Consider the following 24,421-nt stretch of genomic DNA (forward strand, 5'->3'; position numbering starts at 1 on the left):
AGTGTGTCAGACACCCTGGGCTGGACCTGGGGAAGAGCTGCTGACAGCATCCACCTCCTCCGACCCTGGGTTCTGTGCCTTCCTGTCCTTCCTCCACCTTTACTACTGGAAAAGCCAGAATCTATTTCAAATTACTACAGGGTTACTCACAGAAAAGTATTTCATGCTAATCCCAGGTATATCTTACACATACAGCTCTAAAGTGTTGTAAACAAACTTTAAATAAAGATAAAGCAGTGAGAGACTCCTGCAGCTGCTGCTAAAGGGGCTTCTCTACTTCAGGCTTTGGTTTTCTGGAGGAAGAAAGGGGGAAATGTGCACTTGGCCTCCCCTGGGTCTGTTTCATAAAAAAATAAAAGGCAGAATCAGGTTAATTTCATGGACATTTATTATGAGGATCACAGAGGAACCAAAACTGAGAGCCCTGAACCCACTAAACCTGGGGGAAGTGAGAGACACCCCGAGATGGAGCTCAGCTGGGAGTGGTGTCCTTGGTGCCTGGCTGAGACATCTCAAAGGACCTGGAAGGAAGAGGAGGGGGAAGTTCTGAGCATCAAAACTTCCCTGGCAGGGTGGGAGCCCCTGGCACAGGTGCCCAGAGCAGCTGGGGCTGCCCCTGCATCCCTGGAATGTCCCAGGCCAAGGGAGGTGTCCCTGCCATGCCAGGCGTGGAATGGGATAATCTTAGAATTCCCTTCCCACCCAAACCTTTCTGTTAATCCACGAATCCAGGAGGAATTAAGGTTTAAAAGCTTCAGGGTGAGGCCATAAGGGGGAGTTTTGGGTGGTCTCTCACGTGCTTTGCTGGGTGGGGACCCCACCAGAGCCTCCCCCTGAACCCAGGGCTGGAGGCCAGTGCTGGGCTGGGTTTTAAACTAGAACACAGGATAGTTTCCATATCCTGCTTCCTTCTCTTCAAGCTGTACAAATTCATGTGGAAAATTGGAATTTATGAGGAAAATAGGAACAAGGGACCTACCCAGCTTTGTCCATCCAACAGACATCGCTCTCCTTGCACCTGCCCTGGGTTTTGTGATCTGCAAAAGACAAATCTGTCCCCAGATCAGAAGGTGTGAGAGGCACCAAGCATGGGGAGTTGTTTTTGGGATACAGCCCCTGCGGCTTCCCAGGGAAGGGAAACACTCAGTGGCAATCACTGGCTTCACAAGAGCCAAATAAAGTGCTTTTAAAGGATTCCTGTGCCTGCTGGATGGTGTGGGGACCCCGGGGCGTTGGGAGGGGCTGAGGAAGAGGATGGAGGAGCAGACTCACAGCAGAGGCCGATGGCGAGGAGCGGCAGGGCTGACACGGCCGCCGTGGTGGCCACCAGGACAGTGACATCCAGGAACTCCGAGCATCCTTCTTCTGCCACAGGAGAGAGCAGCAGGGGCCGGGAAAGGAGGAAGGCAGGTTGCCACCATGAAAGCACAAACACACAAAAGACAGAAAATAAAACGGGGGGAGGATGCTGAGACCGAACTTTGCTGCTGCCAAGGTTTCACTTCCCCAAAACTCCCGGTTGGTTGGGTTTGTTTTTGGAGGTGTGGGAGGGACGTGGGGGTCCCAGGAGGCCTCGGGGAGGTCCCTGCAGGGTCTGTGCTCACCGTGGCGGTGGTAGGAGCCCCTGATGAGGAAGGCACTGCTCAGCACCACGGCCACCACGGCCCCCGGCGCGGCGTAGCCCATGGTGCGCTGAGCTGTGAGGGGAAAAGGGGATGAGGATGAGGATGAGGATGAGTGTCCAGAGGTGTGGGTGCAGGGCTGGCCTCACCCAGCCTGAGCTCAGCACAGGGGTTCTCATTTTCACGAGTTAGGGAGATGTTTTGGGCAGAATAACCCCCCCAGTGGAGCAGTTTGGTCCATCCTCGGTGGGACCACTCACCTTTTTTGCTCTTCAGATGGCTGAAATCAGTGGGCTGGAAAATCACGGTGGTGGCAACCAGGAAGGTGACCACGGTGAGGTAGCTGAGGGTGATCTCAGGCAGTATGACAGCCACAGAAGGGCCTGAGAGACAACGGGACAAGGCAGAGACCCCGAGGTTCCAGTGCCCACCCCCTTCATGGCTCTGCATCACATCCCTTCCCCACCCTCCTCTGACTCCCAGCCTTTCCTTGCAGCCTCTCCATCCTCTGATCATTTACTGTCCTGCTGGGACTCAGCCTGGGAAAGGGCTCTGGGAAAGTTAAAATAATTAACTCTGAACGTGGTGATCACACATGGAGATCCCACATGGATCATGGATTGCCCCAGATGGGTCTGGCCCCCTCATTCCATGGCCTGGCTCCCCTGTCCCTCACTGCCTTCCTCTCTGGGCCCCACTGGGCTCTGCTCCTCCCCTGGGCTCGGTCCTCCCTCCCTCCAGACCCCCCCACAGCCCCCTCCCACCTTCCTCCCACATCCAGAGGATGCCGGCGGTGCCATCCAGGACGCAGGCGATGCACACCAGCCCGCAGGTGTAGGAGCTGAGCCACCTCCAGAGCTCCCCCCCTAAAACCAGAGCAGAGGGGGGTGACTGCTGTGACCCCCGGAATCCCCTGCCAGCCGTCCCCCCTTCCTCGGGGGGTGCAGCCCATCCCCACCCGGGTGCAGGAGGAAATCCCAGCATCTGGGGCTTCCCAGAGCAATTCTCTTCACTCTCCCCCACCAGAGCAGGGAAATGGGGTCCTGTTCCCCCTTAACTCACTTATCCTCAGCTTTTCAGACTGGCAGACGGGGATAATTAATCCCCAGGCCGAGATGACAGCGAAGACCACGGCGACCACCGCAATCCTCAGGGTGAGCTTCAGGCGATGGGAGAGACCTGGAACAGAGCGACCCCGAGGGCAGGGACATCAGCAGGACCAGCCCCCCTGGCTCTGGTGGCTCCATCACCACCACAGATCCCATTTATTTGCCAGCTGGTGGCCAAATTCTCCCCTTGCAATGTCCAGCCTGGGCTGGGAGCTCCCTCGGGCTTCCCGGCCACCCTCCTGCCCCTGCTCAGCATCAGCTTGGCCTGTCCCGGCAGGGAATGGCATCTCCTGCCCAGGACTGTGCCAGTCCTGTGCATCCAGAGCAGGGACCAGAGGCTGCTGATGCTCCCATGATGGATGGGCAGCTCCTCTGGGCACAGTGACAGCGGCTGAGGGGTGGGATGGAGGCACTGAGGCACCCCAGGGAGGGCTGGAGGAGCAGTGGGAGCTCAGACCTTCAATGGTGACCTTCAGGGAGGTTTCTTGCCAGCTGATCCCGTTGCTGGCGTTGCAGGAGTAGGAGCCGCAGTCGGATCTCTTGGCCGGGCTCAGGTGCAGAACGCTGCGGCTGCCGGAGAGCCGGGGAGCTCTGCCTGGGGGAAGGGGCTGCCCATCCTTCCTCCAGGTGATGCTGTCCACTCTGCCCTCTGCCACCTCACAGACCAGCTGCCCAGGGGCCCTGACCACCAGAGAGCTGCTCTGGAGCCGGGGGAGGGACACGGGCTCTGGGAAGGGAACAGAGAACTCAGAATCACAGAACGGGTCGGGTGGGAATGGACCTTAAAGCTCATCCCATCACACCCCTGCCACGGCAGGGACACCTCCCACTGCCCCAGGCTGCTCCAAAACCCCGCCCAACCTGGCCTTGGGCATTCCAGGGATCCAGGGCTGCTCTGGGCACCTGTGCCAGCATCCCTGGAGCATCCCTGACGTGCCCTTGGGCTGCAATTGCCACCACAGCATCAGCCACAGCCGCCTTTCCCTTGGCACGCCCATCCCGCTGCTGTGCTTTCCAGGGCTGGATCTTTATCCCGCTGAATCCCTGCTTTTAATGGATGTGGGTAAACAGGGAGCGCTTGGGAATGCGTCAGGAAATGAGACAAGAGCAGGGAGGGCAGCAGATGCCGCTCGGGTGTGTGGCTGGGAGGAGAGGCTGCTGAAGGGCTGCGGTGGCATTATGGCCGTGGAGTGATTGCTGAGGGTGGGTAAGGCAGGGTGAATTAAGGGAATTGCTGGGGAGGGACCTCTGGGCCGTTTCAAGAGCCTTTTATCCCTGCGGTGGCGCCTGCGGAGGGCAAACGGCCCGGCCTGAGGGGGCGGTGGCTCCTCCAGAAACCTCAGCCCTGTCCGGTGTCCCTGGCAAAGCGCTGGGGAGGGACCCACAGCAACCCAGCAGTGCCCCCATCACCCCCCTGCTTCTTCCCTCCTGTTCCAGTCCCTCCATCACCCCCCTGCTTCTTCCCTCCTGTTCCAGTCCCTCCATCACCCCCCTGCTTCTTCCCTCCTGTTCCAGTCCCTCCATCATCTCACCGGTCACTCCCTCATCCCTTTGTCCTCCCTCCATCCCTGCATCGAGGTGTGGGAAACAAGGGAGGGAATTGCCTTTCCAGGATGGAACTCGTCCCTGTGTCCCAGCCGGGCCCCTGGGAGCTCTCACTGGGCAGCATTTCCACATCTGCTGGCCCAGGACAGGTTGGGAACCTTTCCAAGGTCTCTTGGTGCTGTGTCCACACACGGCAGGTGCAGAGCAGCTCAGGACTGGCCCATCAGCCTCTGCTCAGATCCCTTCTCCAGCCCCTGCTCCTGCTCTTGGACCCAGATTCTGCCTGGATCCCTCCCCCCTCCCACAGCCCCCACTCACTCACGGAGCACTTCCAGCTGGATTTCCAGGCTCTTCCCTCCTCCCGCACCGCCAGTCACTCTGTAGGTGCCACTGTCACTCTCCTGGACGTTCTCCAGCAGCAGGGATCCATCGGATGGGTGGAAAAGGGCTCGTTGTGTGTAGGGAGGGTGGATGGTGGGGCTGGGGGCTCCTCTGGGGTGCTGCAGGATGCTGTGGGAGCCGCTGCCATTCAGGAATTCCCAGAGTGTGGAATCGCTGCGGGTGTTGTTATCCAGGCCGGGGAGCAGCACCGAGGATCCCACGGCAGCCGCTCTGTGGATGGGTCCTGCTGTTCCCAGAGCCAGAGGGAACAGCAGCAGCAGCCCTGGAGCGAGGACAGGGGTGGGGATGGGAGAAATCCCTCCTGGGAAAGTGTCCCGTGGCACAGGAGGACAATGAGCTTCTCCTGCCCCAGCTTTTGTCATCCCCACCCAATTTCCACGGCTCACTGTTGTAGTCTGAGGCACAGAGTGCGCCCTTGGCTCTGATACCTGGCTCTGGCATCCAAGAAAACACTGAATTTCACACAACACCCTGAAAACAACTGTTAAAATTAAATAGAAAAGCTAAAAGTGTGTGTAAATTAGAGAGTTTTCTAAAGCCACTGGGTGATAAGTTAGAGTATAAACTAGTTTAGAGAACAGAAGGCAAGATGGAGGATTTAGGGTGTTGTCTCTTTTCCTTCTTTCTTCATGTTCTTCTAGAGGTTTTTGGGTGATTGGATAGAAAATGCCACAGTGCAGCACACAGGTGATGGGTCATTGGGTCATTAATAAAAATAATTTATGTGTCTATTTTTAATTGGGTAAGAATGAGTATAAAGATAAAAATGCTGCGCAGTTTGAGGCCATTTTGTGCTGTTCAAGCCAACTTGAGCCAAAGCTGTGGTGGATAAACTTGTGCAGAAAATCTGGGGAAGACCTGGCAAGACTTTTGATTCTATATTAATAAACAAGAGATTCTATATTAATAAATAAGAGAAACAAGAAGCTAAGGAGCCTTTTGGAGTATCCTTCCTGAAACAGAACTGAGATAAGGGAACTGTGATAAAAATATTAACTGATAATAAGAACTGTGAGGGGGTGTCCCAGAGGGGCTCAGCCCTGAGGAGACAGAGATCCCACAACAAGTAGTACAAAATAATTCCCAATTCATAGAGTACAACAAGTAGTACAAAATAATTCCCGATTCATGGAACCCTGGAAAGGTTTGGGAGGGAAAGGAGCTCAAAGCCCATCTCATTCCAGCTCTGTCTTCCACTAGAGCAGGCTGTTCCAATCCCTGCTCAGCCTGCCCTTGGACACTTCCAGGGGTGGGACAGACACCAAATTCCTGATCTTGTTTGGGGCTGAAGGTGCCCACATGCTCCTGGCATGCAGGGTGCAGCCATCCTCCCGAAATTTCTGGGTTTGGGCTCAGGGAATTAAGGAAGAGCTGCTGTGGGAAGGTCCCAGCAGGGAGGATTCCAGGAAAGAGGAGAGGGGCAGAGCAGGGAGCCCGGGGATGCTCACAGCCCGTGTTTGCTCTGTGTGTTTGTTGTGTCTCAGCTCCTGGCCCGATAAACACCTGTGCACCTGCATTTCCACTGCACCTGCCAGGCCCTGGAAACTCCTGCTGCTCCCACAGCTAAAGCCAAGTTCATGAGGTGGTTTTCATTTCTCACTCTCATAACCTTGAAAGGCAGCTCTTTTCATGCCTTCCTGGCCCCCAAACTGTAGATGTGGAGGAAGAAAATACAATTTAATGACTAAAATACTTTTTAATTTAATTTAATTTTAATTTAAGGACTAAAAGATCCTTTTCTATGAAAAAGAAAGCTCTGAAAATTTTCCTTTTTCTGCTGGGAAAACACTATTTACACAGAACAGAGCAATGAGCTGAAGGGAAAGGGGAAAACGCTCCACATTTTGCAGCTGCAGTGGCCAAAACTCATCCCACAGACCCAGAGCTCACTGACACCATCCCAAAATAAAGCTGGAGGGTAATGGGTAATTCTGTTTTAGATGCTCATCCTGAAAATCTTTGTGCATTTGGATCAGCCGTGGCTGCCCCAGCCCTGGAAGTGCTCAAGGCCGGGTTGGACGGAGTTTGTAGCAGCCTGGGGGTGGGATGGGATGAGCTTTAATGTCCTTTTCGACCCAAACCCTCCTGTTATCCCAGGGTTTGTGTTTCAGGGCAGCCAGGGATTATTTAAGGAGTGAAAACGCTCACACGACTTTAACTGCAATAAAACCTGTGCTTTTAAAAGCATCAAATATTCGTACACATCAATTTTTAACACAAATATTTTTACCACAAACACAGATATTAACGAATAACGCATTTCTGTGTGAGTACATCTACCGGCCCCGCTACAGACGTGGCTGCAGCACGCTTTTATCCCCGGAGCTGCTCTTCCAGCTCCTCTTTCCTTGGACAAACACAGCTTTACCTTCCAGGTTAAGCCTTTTACCCCCCAGCCCAGCCCTCCTCACCTGCGAGCAGCATCCGGGTGATGCCCGGCAGCTCCCGGCACAGCAGCATCAGCCGAGGGAGAACAGCCCCAGCTCTCCCGGATTCCAGATATTCCAAATATTCCTCTCAATTCCGCGCTGCTGTGCGAGGCTGGCTTCGCAGCCCTGCCATGGATTCCCGGGGCCGCGGGTATTCCCAGGATGTTTTCCTGCCCTTTCCCCTCCCAGGCTCCTCCCGGGAGCGGCGGCTCCGGCTCCTGTCACCGCTCCTGTTCCTGTCCCCGCTCCTGTCCCTGTTCCTGTCCCCGCTCCTGTCCCTGCTCCTGTCCCCACTCCTGTCCCCGCTCCTGTCCCTGTTCCTTTCCCTGCTCCTGTCCCCTCTCCTGTCCCCTCTCCTGTCCCTGCTCCTGTCCCTGTTCCTGTCCCTGTCCCTGTTCCTGTCCTCTCTCATGTCCCCTCTCCTGTCCCCGCTCCTGTCCCCTCTCCTGTCCCCTCTCCTGTCCCTGTTCCTGTCCCCGCTCCTGTCCCCTCTCCTGTCCCCGCTCCTGTCCCTGTTCCTGTCCCCGCTCCCCCGGGAGCCATCGGTGGCTCCGGGGCTCTGCCGGCTCAGGGAAGGGTCCCAAGTTCCCAAATTTCGGGGGCCATGCAGGTGATTTCAGTGCCCGAGGGGGGATGATCCATCCCCATCCCTTCCCAGAGCCGAATCCTCTCCCAGAGCCCGGAGCGGGGCTGGGTCTCGGTCCCAGCCCGGTTCTGGGGGCAGCGGGGGCTCGGTCGGGCTCGGTCCGGCTCTAAAGAACCCGGGAGCAGCTTTGTCCTCCCCCCCCCCCCCCCCCGATCTGGATCATCCACACCCCACAGGTCAGCACCCGGGGACCTCGTTCTGTCACATCCATCCCAAAATAATGGAATTCCAGACGGGTTTGGCTTGGAAGGGACCTTAAAACCCCCCAGCCATGGAAGAGACCCCTTCTGCTGGGCCAGGCTGCTCCAAGCCCCAGATGAGGACGGAAACAAAGTGGAAATGCTTTTCAGCTCGGCTGGAAGTGGAAGCAGCTCCTCTCGGCTTCCTTCAGACCAGCCCCACACCCCGTTCTCTCACATCATCCCTGCCCTGTGCACTGCATCCCCTAAAAACCCATCCCATAAAAACCCATCCCCTAAAAACCTATCCCCTAAAAACACATCCCATAAAAACCCATCCCCTAAAATCCCATCCCCTAAAATCCCATCCCCTAAAATCCCATCCCCTAAAAGCCCATCCCCTAAAATCCCATCCCCTAAAAGCCCATCCCCTAAAATCCCATCCCCTAAAAGCCCATCCCCTAAAATCTCATCCCCTAAAAACCCATCCCCTAAAATCCCATCCCCTAAAATCCCATCCCGGGCTCCGAGCAGCAGTTCCTGGGCTGCTCCGGAGGTTTGGGGAGGGAGCGGCACCGCGGGAGCCCCGGAGCGTTCGTGGCACGGGAATTTGTGGCATTTTGTGCCACCGTGTGGCCGGGGACAGGCCAGGATGAGGAAGGGCTGGCCGGGATGAGGAAGGGCTGGCTGGGATGGGCGATGCTCCGGGGGCTCAGCTCGCCCAGGACAGGGACAGCGACACTCGGGGAATGCTCAGATACCGCAAGCAGAACCTTGTTTATATTCCCTTGGTGGAAGGGAGTGGCTTTGTCCCCTCCAAAAAGGAGGTGGAAGCGGAGGGATCCTCTTTGCTTTGCTGGTTCACTGCAGGAGTCACCGCAGGTCCCAGCTGGCCACACCACGGCCACCCCTTACCTCTGTGCTGGTAAATCCCCTTTTTGTGGGCAAACCGTTCTCCTTTTGTACAATCTTTTATTAATACCACTGTGATTATTGCGATTTCTTCAGTAAATTGTGACTTCAGCTTGGAATCTCTCGCAGTGTTTTTCTTCCACTATGGAAAGGGGTTGGCTGGAGGGGGCTTCATTTTCCTGCTGAGTTTTAAAATTGGCTCCTGCCACTGGATCTGTAGGGACAGAGGACACCTGGCACCACCAGCTTCCCAGCCTGGAACCCCAGAAATCCCTCTGGGCTGCCAGGGAAACGCTGGGAACACCGGGACTGGAGCATCAGGGAGCTCAGCCCACAGCAAGAGCAGATTTTGGGATTGTTTGGGCACCACAATCTCCACACTGAGTGTTTGCAGCAGCTGGCTGCCCTGAGGCACCTCACACAGCACAGCCAGGGCTCAGAGCACAGGGAACACCCCAAAAGATGAATGAAAGAGTCTCTAACAGCAGGATTGGCTTTTGTTCCTTACCCTGTCGCCCTCCAGCATGACAGATCCCAGGAGCTGAAAGGCACCTCTGAGATACATTAAAAGTAGGAGAATTTGGGGAAAAAATACACCCAAAGAGGGAGGTTCATGCAGCAGAGAGTGCAGATGGCCTAACAGCACGTCCTGAGGAAGGCTGGAAGAGGAGCCACACTGGGAAGCTTGTCAGGAATCCTGGGAATTCCATCCCTCATCCAACATCGTCACCTCTGCTTCCCAACACGCAGATCTTGCTGATTCTCTTTTCCTCCTCTAACCTAAACTTCCTCAGAAATGCCCGAAGTACACCAGGATCTCTCCAGGCAGCTTGGCTTGGAGCAGTGATAAAAGATCCCAGAGATTTCCATTCTGCTCTGCTAGAAATCCCCTAAACCTGGCAGATGAAAAAAATAATAAGGCCAAAGAGGGAATGATGCAAAGCTCCCAGATCCTGAAGGCACTTGCTTGGAGGAGCATTCCCATGGTGGGACTAACCATGGAATAACAATATGGAATAACAATAACAATGGCTCATGACTGAGCCACCCTGGCTGCGAGGGCCAGGCTGGGAGCACGGACAGCAGGAGCTGCCTGTGCTCAAAGGCAGAACTCCCAAAAAATGGTCCCAGAGCCTTTGGTTTCCCCCTGTCCCCTCTCCTGAGCAGGCCCTGGGGAGGCTGGAGGTGTCTGAGGTATTGCAGGGTCTCTGTTGTGGTGAGGCACCGGCACAGAGGGCCTGGAGCAGCTGGCAGCTCCCCTGGCCTGCTGTGGGGCTGGGGGCTCCTGCCTCTCCTGGAGGTGACACTGGGGGCTCCTGCCTCTCCTGGAGGTGACACTGGGGGCTCCTGCCTCTCCTGGCATTGAGGAGCTGCTGGCCTGTCCCAAAAGTGGGACTGGGGGCTGCCAGCCACTCCTGGAGGTGAGACTGGTGGCTCCTGGCTGTCCCAGAAGTGGGTCTGGGGGCTCCTGGCTGTCCCAGAAGTGGCCCTGGGGGCTCCTGGCTGTCCCAGAAGCGGGTCTGGGGGCTCCTGGCTGTCCCAGAGGTGGGTCTGGGGGCTCCTGGCTGTCCCAGAAGCGGGTCTGGGGGCTCCTGGCTGTCCCAGAGGTGGGTCTGGGGGCTCCTGGCTGTCCCAGAGGTGGCTCTGGGGGCTCCTGGCTGTCCCAGAAGTGGGTCTGGGGGCTCCTGGCTGTCCCAGAGGTGGCTCTGGGGGCTCCTGGCTGTCCCAGAGGTGGCTCTGGGGGCTCCTGGCTGTCCCAGAGGTGACTCTGGGGGCTCCTGGCTCCCTCAGAGGTGGCTCTGGGGTCTCTGCAGGGCTGGGCTAGGCCTGCAGCCCCAGCAGGCGGGCGGTGTTCAGCACATCGTCCCTCGTCAGGTAACAGCCACAGAGCTGCCGGTACCCCGTGAACGCCTCCCGGCCGTGCAGGACACGCCAGTTATCCACAAACAGGACCTGCAGCAAAGGGAAAAGGTCATCAGGAGGACAGCAGGCACGGCAGGCAGGTCCTGGGGGTGCCTGGAGCCTGCAGGACCAGGTCAGCTGCTCTTTCAGCAGCTCCTCGTGGAGCCAGCCCAAACACATTCTGGTTTTTTTTTTCCTTTCTGCTGGGGAGGAAACAGTTCACCAGCAACAGACAGTGGCCACCTGACCACTGAATCCCAGAATGCTTGGAAGGAACCTTAAAGCCCATCTTGTTCCACCTCTGCCATGGGCAGGGACACCTCCCAGGACACTATCCCAGGCTGCTCCGAGCCCTGTGGAACCTGGATTTGAACATTTCCAGGGATGGGGCAGCCCCAATCTCCTGCCTCTGCCCAGGTAAGGGCTCAAATGTAACCTCAGAACTGTCATTTCTTCTGGAAGAAGGGAAAACCTGAACTTAAAGTGTTCTGGCCTCTCTGCTCCTGAGGATTTCTCCTTTCAGTGGCTGGAAACTGGGACCAACTTTCCTCTGAGGCAGAGCTTGAACTGAACATGGGAGCTCATATTGCTCTAGGACAGGAGAACACACAGGCAGAAACCACTGCTGCTAATGCTGGAGCACCAGGAAAACTACTGGATATGGAAACTGCTGGATGTGGAAACTGCTGGATATGGAAACTGCTGGATCTAGAAACTGCTTGATATGGAAACTGCTGGATGTGGAAACTGCTGGATATGGAAACTGCTGGATATGGAAAATTCTGGATATGGAAAATGCTGGATATGGAAAATGCTGGATATGGAAAACTGCTGGATATGGAAAATGCTGGATATGGAAAATTCTGGATGTGGAAACTGCTGGATATGGAAACTGCTGGATATGGAAAATTCTGGATATGGAAAATTCTGGATATGGAAACTCCTGGATATGGCAGTGCCCAGACACCGGCACAGCCACAGAGCTCCCTGTGCCAAACCCCCAGCACTCAGCTCCAGGTGGCAGCCAGAGGATGCAGCCCCAGAGGATTCAGCCCCAGAGGATGCAGCCCCAGAGGATGCAGCCCCAGAGGATGTAGCCCCAGAAGATGCAGCCCCAGAGGATTCAGCCCCAGAGGATGCAGCCCCAGAGGATTCAGCCCCAGAGGATTCAGCCCCAGAGGATGCAGCCCCAGAGGATTCAGCCCCAGAGGATTCAGCCCCAGAGGATGCAGCCCCAGAGGATTCAGCCCCAGAGGATTCAGCCCCAGAGGATGCAGCCCCAGAGGATGTAGCCCCAGAGGATGCAGCCCCAGAGGATTCAGCCCCAGAGGATGCAGCCCCAGAGGATGCAGCCCCAGAGGATGCAGCCCCAGTCCCACCTTGCCTGGTTTCAGCTTGACCCAGAGCTCGTTGCTGGGCCGGCGCAGCTCGGCGGTGAGGGCGCGGTGAGCGCGGTACCAGCGGCGCACCACGTCGTGCGGCACCGTGTTGATCACAGCGCGGTCGTAGTTGTTGTACCTGCAGGGAGAGGAGAGATGAGGAACTGCCCCACGGGATCCAGGTGATGCCAGGAGAACCTCGGGAGCCTGTGGGGTCAGGGGGTGTTTAAGGGAGGCTGAGAGGGGAGCAGAGAGCTCGTGCTGCCAGCACAGGACTTTTGGGAATGCAGCACTGAGGGCAGGAGGGGTTTGCTGCCAAGTGTACACCTGCTCTTCCTGGTTTTCCATGGGAGGACACAGCAAGTCTGGGGGCTGCTCAGAATTAAAGTGCAAAATGGTGCTGGACAACCTCCAGAACTGAGCCAAACTGGAGTTTCAAAAATCAGCCCAAGTTCTCTTTGGAAGGCACCACTCTGTGCTCTCCCTGTGTGCCAGGATAGCTTCCAGGGCCTTCTCCAGAGAAGGGCTGAATTCTCCTGCATCTCAAATGGAATGGGATGAGAGCCTGGAGCTGAAGGGAGAATGCCAGGAGTGGAAAATCAAAGCTCAGCACCGACACCCAGCTTTGTATCAGCGGTGCTGACGCTTCCCCTAAAGCGGGAGGAACACGGGGTGTTCCCATGCTCTCATCCCTGCTCCTCAAAGATATGCTGGTTTTCAGCCCTGGAACGTTCTGGAAAACCACCACCACAAGCCTCTCCTCCCCAGAGGCCTGCTGGCCGTTACCTGATGAGGTAAAGCTCGTTGTTCCAGGGGTAGACGTTGAGCACCGGCCCCACGCCGATCATGTGGTTGTGGCAGCCGCCCACGTTCTCCACGTACTCGTGTTTGAGGGGCACCTTGGCCAGCAGCTCAAAGTGCTCCGGGGCCTCCTGCAGCACCTGCTGGGCCGCGTGGAACCCGTCCACCAGCAGCGTCCGCCCGCCCGTGCCCTCGTGCTTCAGGCAGTGGAACACCTGGATGCTGCAGGGAGACAGGATCCCAGGGAATGAGCTCGGCTGTCTGTGCTCCCAGGGACACAACACCTGGATGCTGCAGGGAGACAGGATCCCAGGGAATGAGCTCGGCTGTCTGTGCTCCCAGGGACACAACACCTGGATGCTGCAGGGAGACAGGATCCCAGGGAATGAGCTCGGCTGTCTGTGCTCCCAGGGACACAACACCTGGATGCTGCAGGGAGACAGGATCCCAGGGAATGAGCTCGGCTGTCTGTGCTCCCAGGGACACAACACCTGGATGCTGCAGGGAGACAGGATCCCAGGGAATGAGCTCGGCTGCCTGTGCTCCCCAAGGACACAGCCTTGCATGGACACACCACCCAAACCTGCTGCTCCTCCACACCCAGGCCCACGGCTTGTGCTGGGTGAGGAGGCAGCAAACTGCCCGTGCTGCTTCCCAAAGCCAGTGACAGGAGCCTGGGAGACGGCAGAGATGCGGGATGAAGGCAGTGTCACCCAAATCCCAAACCCAAAGAGCAGAGTGGATGCCCCTGGAGGTGTCCAAGGACAGGATGGATGGGGTTTGGAGCAGCCTGGGACAGTGGGAGGTGTCCCTGCAGCAGCACGTACCCGCAGGGCTCCTGGAAGTAGGTGGTGTCCGTGTGCCGGTCCAGGGCCAGCTTGGTGTAGGCTGTGTCTCCTCGGGAGAAGTCAGAGGTGAAGTACCACATCCTGCCATAAATGGTCTCCCTGGAAAAGAGGTGGCTCAATGTCTGGGTGAGGCACATCCTCCCTGACACTGGAGTTATTCCCCTCTGCTCCCATGCTCAGAGTCATTAAAGCAGAACAACTTCACAAAATTCTGATGCCGCTTCTAATCCCTCTCGTGGTGTTCAGCTCCTCTTTTTCCTCCCCAGAAGGCTGGTGGTGACCAGTCTCCCACTCCACAAACACCCGTGTTTCCACACCAGCCCTAATCCCCAGCCATGGAAGTGACACAAGGAGTGTGCCAGCCCTCACTTGTATCCACACAGGGTCACACAATAATTCCATTTCTTCCCAGAATCCTGTTTTCACCACCTCCCCCCTCCAACATGCACAGGAGAGCAGGGACAGCAGCCCAGGCCAAACAGCCCTCAGGGGCTACAGGGGGAGGGTGCCTGGAGACAAAACCTGGCTGGATATTCCCTGGAGCCCCTTGTTTCTCTTTGGAGCGACTGTTCATTAACAGGAACCCCTTTTCCAATGGCCCCAGGCAAATCAAAGTGTTCCCACAGCTTGGATAAAGCCCTGAGCTCAGCCCCTGGCCTGCCAGGCTGGTGGTGCTTTACACAAACCCAGCACCAACACCTCTCACTGTGTTTCTCCAGCAAGAGCTCCAACTGGTTTTTGATCTCCCTGGCTCCCAGGGCCAGGCTGCCCTCGCGACCCCTCAAGTCATAACAGGAAACGCCTGTCCTTGCAAAGCTCTGCTCTTCCCAGCCAGCCACTTCCTCCAGTCCCTCCTCTCAGCACAGTCCCACTGTCACAAAAGTCACGGGATGCTCTGGGGACAGCTCAGGGAGTGATTCCCAGCTCTCCCATAAAGGAGGGCGGATCCCACAGTGCCATCCTCCATCCCAGGCCAAGGGGAGCATTTATCTGCAAACCAGGCCATGCCACATAAAATACAGGACCAGGAGGCAGCAGCTTTCCAAACAGAAAGAAACCAGGTTTGCCCTTCCCAGGATAGCCCAGATACCTGATGATGCTGATCCTCTCTGCCAGGATTTCCGTGTCCTCTTTGGTGGGAGTGACGTTCTCCACGAAGGCGATCCCGTACAACAAGAAGTTCTGCAGGAATTCCTTCAGCCCCTCGTCTGTCTCCAGGAAGCTCCGGCAGTCGATGGAGGGGACCTGGGCTTGCTGGTAGATCTCAGCATTCCAGAGGATCCGGGGGTGCATCACCTGCTGCTTCTGCCCCTCGTAGCTGTTCCTCGCCAGCCACTCCAGCCCGTAGCGTGTGACGTGTCCATCGGGCCCTGGCACAGGGACAAGGGCAGAGTCACCAAAACCCCACTGGCCAGCCCCAGACCATGGCACCTGTCAGCCCAGGACAGCCCTCACCCTTGTCACCTGGCTGGGGACGGGCTCTTGGCACCCTGCTGCCACCCAAAACACCATCTGAAAGGCCACGAGCCCTAAAGGTGCTGTCACTGCTGCCACACCTCCAAATTCAGGGCAGCTGCTGCAGCCCTCTCTGAATTCCCAGCCAACTCTTGCTCCTGCAGTGGTTTTGGTTTTTGTTGACAGCACTCCAAGGACAATCAAAGCTCTGAAGTCAAGCCCTCATATAAAGGTGAGCCCCAGCAAAAGGGAGAAAGCAGCTGGGAGAGTGAGAAATGATGGAAAAGGGGCACGGTGAGCAGGGCTGACCGTGAGCTGCTCACAAGGGACAGGGAAGGTAAAGAGAAGCAACCGTGTCATTCCCCATCTGTCAGCACCTGCTGGGGGAGTCTGACCAACCCAGCCACGGCACACACAGGAAGGGCAGGGGCAGGAAAACCACAGCACGTGGATGCAGGGCTGTGCTTACAGCGAGAGCAGCGTTTAAAACCCGCCCGTGGCTCGGCACCTCCCCAGACAGGCACTGACACTGGAGCCACCAGCAGGCACAGGAGGGCACAGGAGGGCACAGGAGGACACAGGGGCTCAGGAGGGCAGAGGAGGACACAGGAGGACACAGGAGGGCACAGGAGGGCACAGGAGGGCACAGGAGGAGGGCACAGGAGGGCAGAGGAGGACACAGGAGGAGGGCACAGGAGGACACAGGAGGAGGGCACAGGAGGACACAGGAGGACACGGGAGGGCACAGAAGGACACAGGAGGACACAGGGGCTCAGGAGGGCACAGGAGGGCACAGGAGGACACAGAAGGGCACAGGGGCTCAGGAGGGCACAGGAGGGCACAGGAGGACACAGAAGGGCACAGGAGGGCACAGGAGGGCACAGGAGGGCACAGGAGGGCACAGGAGGGCACAGGGGCTCAGGAGGGCTCAGGAGGGCACAGGAGGGCACAGGAGGGCACAGGAGGGCACAGGAGGGCACAGGAGGAGGGCACAGGAGGGCACAGGAGGAGGGCACAGGAGGGCAGAGGAGGACACAGGAGGGCACAGGAGGACACAGGGGCACAGGAGGGCACAGGGGCTCAGGAGGGCACAGGAGGGCACAGGAGGGCACAGGAGGGCACAGGGGCTCAGCACTCACAGGTGAGGAACAGCGTGGCCTCGTCCACCCGCACAGCCTGGGGCTGGATGGCCAGGTCCACGCTGGCCGTGTCCAGGCTGCGCTGGTTGGTCTTGGCGTTGTAGCAGGAGGCAGAGCGGCAGTGGTCCCGCAGCCACACGAAATCCAGGCGCATCACCGTGCTCCCGTACCTCAGCTCTGCCAGGGATGGGAGCAGAGGAGGCTTTGGGGCAACAGGGAGGACAAACAAAGCCAAGAACTGAAGCCCAGAGCCCACACCTCATCGTCTCATTTACAGGGGATGCAGTGGTAACCCTTGACATAAATTGTCACGTGAAGACCTGGCAGAGGGGCTTCTCCAAGGCCTGGCTCCTCTGCTTTGGAGCCACTGTGTAAAGTGCTGAGCAATTGCCTTTGCCTGCGAGTGACTCAGAGCACTGAGATCTCTCTGGCCCCAGCTGTCACCACCCTGCACAAGGTGGGGCAGCAGAGCTGGGCACGCACAGAGCTGAGGGGGCTCTGCCAGGGAAAGCTTGAGCCTGGCACAGAAAATGGTGCCTGACAGGGCAAGGCTCGGACAGATTTTGTTCAGGAATCCCTGGATTTGATCACTTATTAAGCAGTGCCTCACTTATCACAGAAGACCAGGCTGCTCCATGCTGCCTTTGGGAATTCCCACAGGGAACATGGAACAGCCCCCAGCGTGCATCCCTCTGGGACAGGCTGTTTCAGAAGGAAAACACACATCACGCCAGGGAACAAGGGTGGAAACCCTCCCTGCTGTCCCCGGGCACAGCAGGAGCACCCAGACCCAGCACACCTACCCAGATGGTCCCGGTGCAGCTGCCAGGCACAGGGAGGGGACGCTGGGGCCGTGGGGAGGCAGCGCCCTGGGACAGCCAGGACGGCTCCAGGGTCCCGGGGCAGCCACGGCCAGCGGTGCCCGGTGCTCCCACGCCGCCCCCGGAGCAGCCGGGCCAGCCTCTGGCACCACATCCTGGCACTCAGGAGGGAGGGAACGAGGTGACCTGGATGTGATACTCGGTGCTAAAGCCCAGCAGGACACGGCCCTGAGGAGACACAAAGGAGATGTCGGGATCCTGTGAGGATGGGGAGGCTCTGATGGTGCCCAGAGCAGCTGGGGCTGTCCCTGCATCCCTGGAATTACCCAAGGCCAGGTTGGACACTGGGGCTTGGAGGAGCCTGGGACAGTGGGAGGTGCCCATGGCAGGGCTGGAATGGGATGAGCTGTAAGGTCCCTTCCAGCCCAAGGCATTCTGTGATTTACCAGGCAAAGCCATTCCAGGAGAGGCAGCTGCGTTCAACACTCCTGTGCAAAACAGCGGCAAAGCCTCATCTCTGAAGGCCTTGTCCCCCCTCCAGCATTCCCAGTTTAATTCACCATTCCTGGATGGAACTGCAGCAATGGGGGAAGCAAAGTGACCTTGGTTAGGGAAGCAGTAACAGAGGAATCCAGTAATTAGGTCAGTTCTAGGAAAAGCAGGCAAACAATGAGGAGGAGGAGGAGGAAGATCTCTGCTGCTGGTGAAGGACACAGCTGGCATGGGGGAGAAACCACTGTGATTAATTTCAGGATAGAGATGAGAAGGCAACTTCTCTGAGGGAAATTTGTAAGAACTCTTCAGTGCAAGGAGCAAGAGCAAAAACCTGACAAGTTTTAAGAGATGACGCCTCAGTCTAAACGCCCGTCATGTTTATGAATTTCTGGGGGCCAGGTCTAAACCCAGCAGGATTTTAACAACACTTTGAAGTGCACTGAAATGTGGTCTCTCTGGATAAGACACAGGCTCAGAAAGCATTTCTTATCCTAGACTTCTGATTTTCCTTCATTTTCTTATCTGGAGAGCTCAGGCACTGGAGCTCTGGCTGTCCAAGCTGCTTCTGCTCTGCAGAGACCTCAAAAGCTGGTGATAACAACCAAATCCACAGAGTGCCACGTTCCCAGGCAGCAACTTGTTAAGAGGCATAAAAGAATGCAGACATCCCCAGGGAGAGAAAGTGGGAATGTTTTTGAAGAGAAGGTTTGAGATGAAGGCACACTGACACATTTCAACCCTTTCCATGAGAAATTTTCCCAATATCCAACCTAAACCTCCCCTGGCACAGCTTGAGGGTGTTTCCACTTCTCCTAGCCCTTGTTATCTGGGAGAAGAGACCAAATCCTGGCTCCAGCCTCCTTTTCCAAGATATCCATTGCCTGTTCCTAGCTTTGAAACTCTGCTCTAGGGAATGAGCCCCACCTGACACACAGATCTCATAACTGAGAGAACAGAACCTACAGCTACAAAATCCAGGAGCTGCCCCTGATGTTTATCAGCTTTAAAATCTTAAAGAAATTATTTAAATCCCTGAACCAATGACTCACAAAGCTCAGGATTATCTGAGAGAGGGGAAACTCTGTCCAGTTTGGCTTTTGGATCCGCTGTGAGGGGTGGGAAACAGAAGGAATCTTGTTTGCACACACAAACAGCACCCAAAATGCCTGGGAGGGCTCACCCACAAATCCATCAGCACATGGCCTGTGCCTGGGGCAGCTCCAGCCTTAGTTTGAGCTTTCCACACACATTTCTTTTATCTCCTCCTCTCCCAATATCAAAACTGAGCAGGGAATTAACACAGGTAATGGGAAGTGACCCAGATATTTAAACCTAATCAGGGGTATCTCGTGCTGCTCTTCTGGAAGAAAACACCACAGGCAGCTCAGTGAGAGCTGAGCTTCAATCCTTCCAAGAGATACTAAAACTAAGAGGCATTAAACCCCCCAAAATCTGTATGATTAGGGAGGATTTACAGTTTTTGTTGTTTCATCAGAGCTACAGCAAACTCTCATCCCACACCTCCTGCTGCCTCACCTTTATGCTTTATGTGGTACAGACACCTGGGCAGCAGAGAAATGAGAGAATTCCAGGCAAAATCTCCCTCAGAATTCAAAGGGAAAGGGCAGGAGGGAGCAGATATTTAATACTCAGTGCACAAACACACATGGTGGGTGACACAGGGGCCAGCACAGAACCCACAGGGTGAATGAGAGAAGGGAAAAGCAGAAACCTCAAATTTATCGTTTGGTTGTATTGGTTTGAGGAATTCCCATCAGTCTTTGGACAGGAGATGCTGTGGAAGGAGCAGAAAGCTGGGTTTCACAGGGGTTAACCCTAACACTGCAGTTTGTCTCACAAGAAACATTTCAAGGAAACAAAACCAGGTTTAATCTCTGAGGAAAAGCCACAGTCCCCATTCTGGGCAGAGTAAATGGTGAAAAAACGAGTGACCAAATAGTTCCAGCAATGGGAACATCTAAGAATGGAGAAAACCCACAAATCTGGAGGCTTTCACCAGCTTCTGGACAAACCCTCCAGGGTTTGACCCCGCTGCCCTCCCTGCCCTCCTCCAGCCTGTTTGTCCAGCTCCTCTGAAGAAAAAAGGTGTTTTCTATTAAAAAACACCCCAAACATTCAGCTGCTCACACTCACTCAGTTTTTACTTCTGGAAGTACCTGGCTGGAGCCAAGATTTCTGATCCATATGGAACAGGGAGGTGTCAGTAGCACAACAGCTCAAAGTGAGGGAAAGGAATTTGGGTTTTGATCCTCTGGGATCCTTTAACCCCTGACAGTTCTCCCTGCAGTGAAGGAACACCAAGAAAAAGAGGAATTCTGCAAAGGCTGAGCTGCCCTGAGGGCTCTGCCAGAGCCACAGGAGCCAAGAGCACAAGCCCAGGTGACAAACCAGATCCCCCAGGATGGCAGCACCTCTTGGACAGGACACAGGCCGAGTTTAACAGCCTGAGCTGACTCAGTTAATTATAATTAATTACCACAGAGACAAAAAGCAGACTGGCTGTTCCCTGCTGAGCTCCTGCCCTCACCCTGCAGACAACTCCATCAGATCTCAGCTGTCAGGGACCAGATTCCCCTTCCAGCCCTTCCCCACATGGGATTTCAATGAAATTAAGGAGCTAATAAAGACATCCCAGGCACTGCCAGCTTCACAGCTACTTCATTTTCCTGGAAGCAAAGGGAATTATGTGCTCACCCCATGTTTCACACTGACCACCTGACTCCAGACCCCCTTCCCAGAACCTCATTCCAGCCTCCTGTTTGTGCTTCTCCCAAGCAAAGCCTTTCCAGGCCACATAGCTCAACAAAAACAAGTTCTAATTCTGTTTTATTTTCCGTCAAAGCACCCAGCCCTGACGGTAGAACCCCCCCGGAGGAGTTACTGCTATTGCTAAACCACTTGGTGCTCTGTGTCCTGCCCGGGCAAAGAGCAGCCAGGTGGCTCTCCCGGGCAGGGAGGGGCTGTGATTTTCCAGGGAATGAGGGAAAACAGCTCTACCCACGAGATTCCCTTTCCATGGGATCGTAATCCCCGTGTGACCCCGGGGCTGGCATTACCTGGGCCCGGAGCTGGGGATGATGGAGCGCGGCTGGGGCCGGGATGGGATGGATCACGGGGGGAATCCCGCAGGCTCCGGGATGGGATGGATCACGGGGGGAATCCCGCAGGCTCCGGGCTCGGATGGATCACGGGGGGGGCTGTACCGGAGGGAATCCCGCAGGCTCCGGGATGGGATGGATCAGGAGGGGCTGTACCAGAGGGAATCCCGCAGGCTCCGGGATGGGATGGATCAGGAGGGGCTGTACCGGAGGGAATCCCGCAGGCTCCGGGATGGGATGGATCAGGAGGGGCTGTACCGGAGGGAATCCCGCAGGCTCCGCGCTGCTGCTCCGGGCTCCTCGCCTCTCCTTCCTCTTCCTCCTCCTCCGGCTCCCCGCGCCCACCAGGCCCAAAACGCCGCCCGCAGCTTTCCCACATCGGCCGCTGCTGCCCGAGGGAACCGGAGTCTCGGCGACCCTTTAAAGAGGGGAAAAAACAAGATAAAAAGCTCCGTTGCCAACGGGTCCCTGTGCGAGGGGGCCCAAGCGCAGCCCCCGATTGCCGCGGGCAGGACGAGCCCGCTCCGAGCCCGGGGACACCGCGCCCGCCCCGGGCCCGGCTCACCTGGGCTGCTCCCGGACCCGGTACCTCGGAACGGCCCCGGTACCTCGGAACGGCCCCGGTACCTCGGAGCGGCCCCGGTACCTCGGAACGCCCCCGGTACCTCGGAACGGCCCCGGTACCTCGGAGCGGCCCCGGTACCTTGGAACGGCCCCGGTACCTCGGAGCGCCGTTACCGGGACACAGAGCCCGCGGGCGGCGGCGGGGCCGGGAGCGGGGCCGGGCCGGGAGAGGGGCCGGGCAGGGAGCGGGGCCGGGCAGGGAGAGGGGCCGGGCCGGGAGCGGGGCCGGGCCGGGGGCGGGGCCGGGCCGGGAGCGGGGCCGGGGCCCCCTCAGGCCGCCCCGGGGCGGAGCCGCCTCACGCCGCCATAGAGAGGGACGGGCGGGCCAGAGCGGCCGCAAAGCGCAGAACCGGGACCGGCCCGCGGGACCGGGGCGCGGCAGCACCGGGACGGGGCCGCTCCGCTCCCGGAGCCCGCGGCACGGAGATCGGGAGGGGGCGGATGGAGCGGCCGTGGGGCCGCGGGCAGAGCCAGCGGGGCCGGCCCAGGACACGGAGCGAGCTGCGCTGGGCGGCTGCCCCCGGGCGGGCCGGAGGGGACACGCACAGCCAGAGGGGCGGAACTGTCCCCGTGGCTGTCCCGGTGTCTGTCCTGATGTCTGTTCCTGTGTCTGTCCCTGTGCCTGTCCCTGTTCCTGTGTTTGTCCCTGTCCCTATCCCCATCCCTGTCCTGTCCCTATCCCCATCCCTGTCCCTGTCCCCGTCCCTACCCCATCCCATTCCTGTCCCCGTCCCTACCCCATCCCTTCCCTGTCCCTTTTCCGCTCCGTGTCCCCGGCCCGCCCCGCTGCAGGTGATGCGCTGCCGGGGATCCCCACCCCACTTTTTGGGTTGCAAAGCGCTGATTTTCACCCGCACTCACCGGAGCATTGCCGTGAGTCCCGGGCAGGCGGCGGGTCCCCGCTGGAGGGCTGCCTTGGCCCGGCGGTGGCGAGCGCTGCCCCTCGCCCCCCTGCAGCACCCCCGGCCCTGCACCGCGGGCAGGACCCGCCGGGACCCTCGGGCCCCGGTCCCTGGAGCTCCGGGTTGTTCTGCAGCACGGAACTCCCGCAGGGACTGAGCTGGTGGATCAGAAAAAGCTCCAGAGCCGACAGTGGGAGCGGCGGGTGGCACCGGGGACACGGGGCTGGCGGCCTGGGGGAGAATAAATGACACGAGAACCCCGGGAGTGGTTACCTGAGGATTAGGATGAACCTGCCAGACACAGAGAATTCCAGAAGGGTTTGGGTTGGAAGAGACCCTAAAGCTCATCCCGTCCCAGCTCCACCTTCCACTGTCCCAGGTTTCTCCAAGCCCCATCCAGCCTGGCCTGGAACATTTCTAGGGACATCGGGCTCTGTGCTTAAACGTGCTGGTGCCTCCCTGGGTTGGGAATGGGGCAGGGTGAGAGGGCTGGGAATGGGGCAGGATGAGGTCTGAGCTGTGTCTCCCTGGGTTGGGAATGGGGCAGGATGAGATCTCATCGGTGTCTCCCCGGTGCCTGTGCAGCCAAACCTCCCCAACCAAAGACTGGGAGAAACTCCCCAGTGCCGTGCCGGAATTTCCACGCCTGCTTTTCCAAAGCCCAGGTGTTCTGAGTGTCTCCAGTTTCCCTGCCGAGGCTGTGTGGGCAGAGCTCGCTGTCGCTGTCCTCGCAGCGAGGGGACGGGCTGGTGCCACCGCGGATTCCTGATTTCCCAGTGTTTTTCAGGAAAGGGGTGGGAGCGGCGCCTGGAGCAGGCAGAGGAGCTGTCGGGGATCTGCTGCTTCCCAAAACCTCGGTGCAGCTCCCGGGGGAGATAAACAAGTCAGTCACTGGCTGAGCTCACGGCAGAGGCATCCCGGCCTCCATGAGAATTTGTCACGGGCCCTTCCCGGGGTGCGATCGTGCCCCGGTAGCGGCTCCCGGGAGGGGGCAGCGGATGCCAGCAGCAGCCCCGTGCTCCTCGTGCTGTCCTGTCGCCTGTCCCTCGGTCCTGCCTGGCTGGCAGCCCGGTCCCCTCTCCCTCCGAGCCCCGGACCCGCAGGGACCCGCCGGGTGCCAGCGGGATCCCGGCAGCGAAAGAACGGGATCAAACCTCAGCTGATCGGGGCTGGGAGCCCTGGGGGGCTCTGGGAGGGGGGACCCCGCTCCAGTGGTGTCCCGCTGCCTGCCTTTGGGGTGCTTCTGCTCGGGCTGTGGAGCTCTGCGGGGTCTGTGGTCCCTCGTGTGCCCGTGGGACAGGGACAGGCAGAGCCGGCCCCTCTCGGAGGAGCCCAGCGCTCCGGGATGCACCTGCTGCGGGTACTGGGAAACAAAACGCCTGGGAACTTTCTGGGATTTCCCAGAGAGAGCCGGGATCTGGGAATTTTCTGGCCTCCCCCTTGTCCCCTCCTTCCTCACTCACACTCTGCTCCAGGGGTCACAAACGGCTTTAAAAAAAGCAACAGCCAACACAAAGCTCTTCCCTTCTCCGGGGGTGCTGCTGATGATCCCGCATCCCGAGGGGACCGGGAATGAAACCTCTGCCTGGGAACGGCTCTGCCAGGCCCTGCCCGCTGCTCCCGCACCGAGACAGGAGCAGAGAGGCTCCGGATCCACCGGCGCATCCTCCCCTGGGCAAGAATTCCGTCCCTTCCCTGCCCCGGCAGCTCCTGGCGGTGCTGATCCAAGCGCAGCCCCGGGGGATGTGCAGGGAACACGGAGCTTCTCCCTGCACGGGGGATGTTCCTGGACAAGGTTAGGACAGGGAATTCACGTTTTCCAGGGAATCTTGTGGCCATTTCCACAAGACAGCAGCAGGAATCACGGCTGATCCTTTCTACTCACAGTACAGAGGGGTTTTCCCATAAGTTGTTGGGTGGTGGATGATGATGTGAGCTGGAACAGCATCGCTGCCACCCCAGAGGAGGAGGAGGAGGAGGACGATGAAGGGGACATGGTGGCAAAGTCCATTGATGAGTGCCCCGACCCTCCCCCTCCGAGGACCTTTTTATTTTAAGCATATTAAAAATAATATTAAAATTTATTAAATTT

The 24,421-nt window shown here is 57.8% G+C and overlaps 2 protein-coding genes across 7 annotated transcripts; both read right to left on the minus strand.

The window, feature by feature from the left end:
• Positions 1 to 399: 399 nt before the first annotated feature.
• Positions 400 to 7,138, minus strand: LOC131583693 (hemicentin-1-like). Its single transcript, XM_058848089.1, has 10 exons — positions 7,090 to 7,138; positions 4,599 to 4,904; positions 3,189 to 3,458; positions 2,685 to 2,801; positions 2,387 to 2,488; positions 1,883 to 2,005; positions 1,605 to 1,697; positions 1,273 to 1,365; positions 980 to 1,037; positions 400 to 521 (listed from the first exon to the last, which is right to left on the minus strand). Exons 1-10 carry the CDS (start codon positions 7,136 to 7,138, stop codon positions 473 to 475), a joined length of 1,260 nt encoding a protein of 419 aa, XP_058704072.1. The 3' UTR covers positions 400 to 472.
• A 3,315-nt stretch (positions 7,139 to 10,453) lies between these two features.
• Positions 10,454 to 21,607, minus strand: TMLHE (trimethyllysine hydroxylase, epsilon). Of its 6 annotated transcripts, none has more exons than XM_058847586.1 (10): positions 21,488 to 21,607; positions 21,369 to 21,449; positions 21,011 to 21,221; positions 17,172 to 17,417; positions 16,369 to 16,545; positions 14,865 to 15,144; positions 13,754 to 13,873; positions 12,912 to 13,148; positions 12,126 to 12,264; positions 10,454 to 10,797 (listed from the first exon to the last, which is right to left on the minus strand). In XM_058847586.1, the coding sequence occupies exons 4-10, from the start codon at positions 17,341 to 17,343 to the stop codon at positions 10,666 to 10,668; spliced, it is 1,257 nt and encodes a 418-aa protein (XP_058703569.1). In that variant the 5' UTR covers positions 17,344 to 17,417; positions 21,011 to 21,221; positions 21,369 to 21,449; positions 21,488 to 21,607; the 3' UTR covers positions 10,454 to 10,665. The 6 variants fall into 6 exon arrangements, with proteins under 6 accessions (XP_058703569.1, XP_058703567.1, XP_058703570.1 ...); XM_058847584.1 differs by having other exon boundaries at positions 21,526 to 21,598; XM_058847587.1 differs by having other exon boundaries at positions 20,909 to 21,221; positions 21,526 to 21,598.
• Between the last annotated feature and the right edge of the window lie 2,814 nt (positions 21,608 to 24,421).

The sequence above is a fragment of the Poecile atricapillus genome, chromosome 12, assembly GCF_030490865.1.
Source record: "Poecile atricapillus isolate bPoeAtr1 chromosome 12, bPoeAtr1.hap1, whole genome shotgun sequence".
Lineage (NCBI taxonomy): Eukaryota > Metazoa > Chordata > Aves > Passeriformes > Paridae > Poecile > Poecile atricapillus.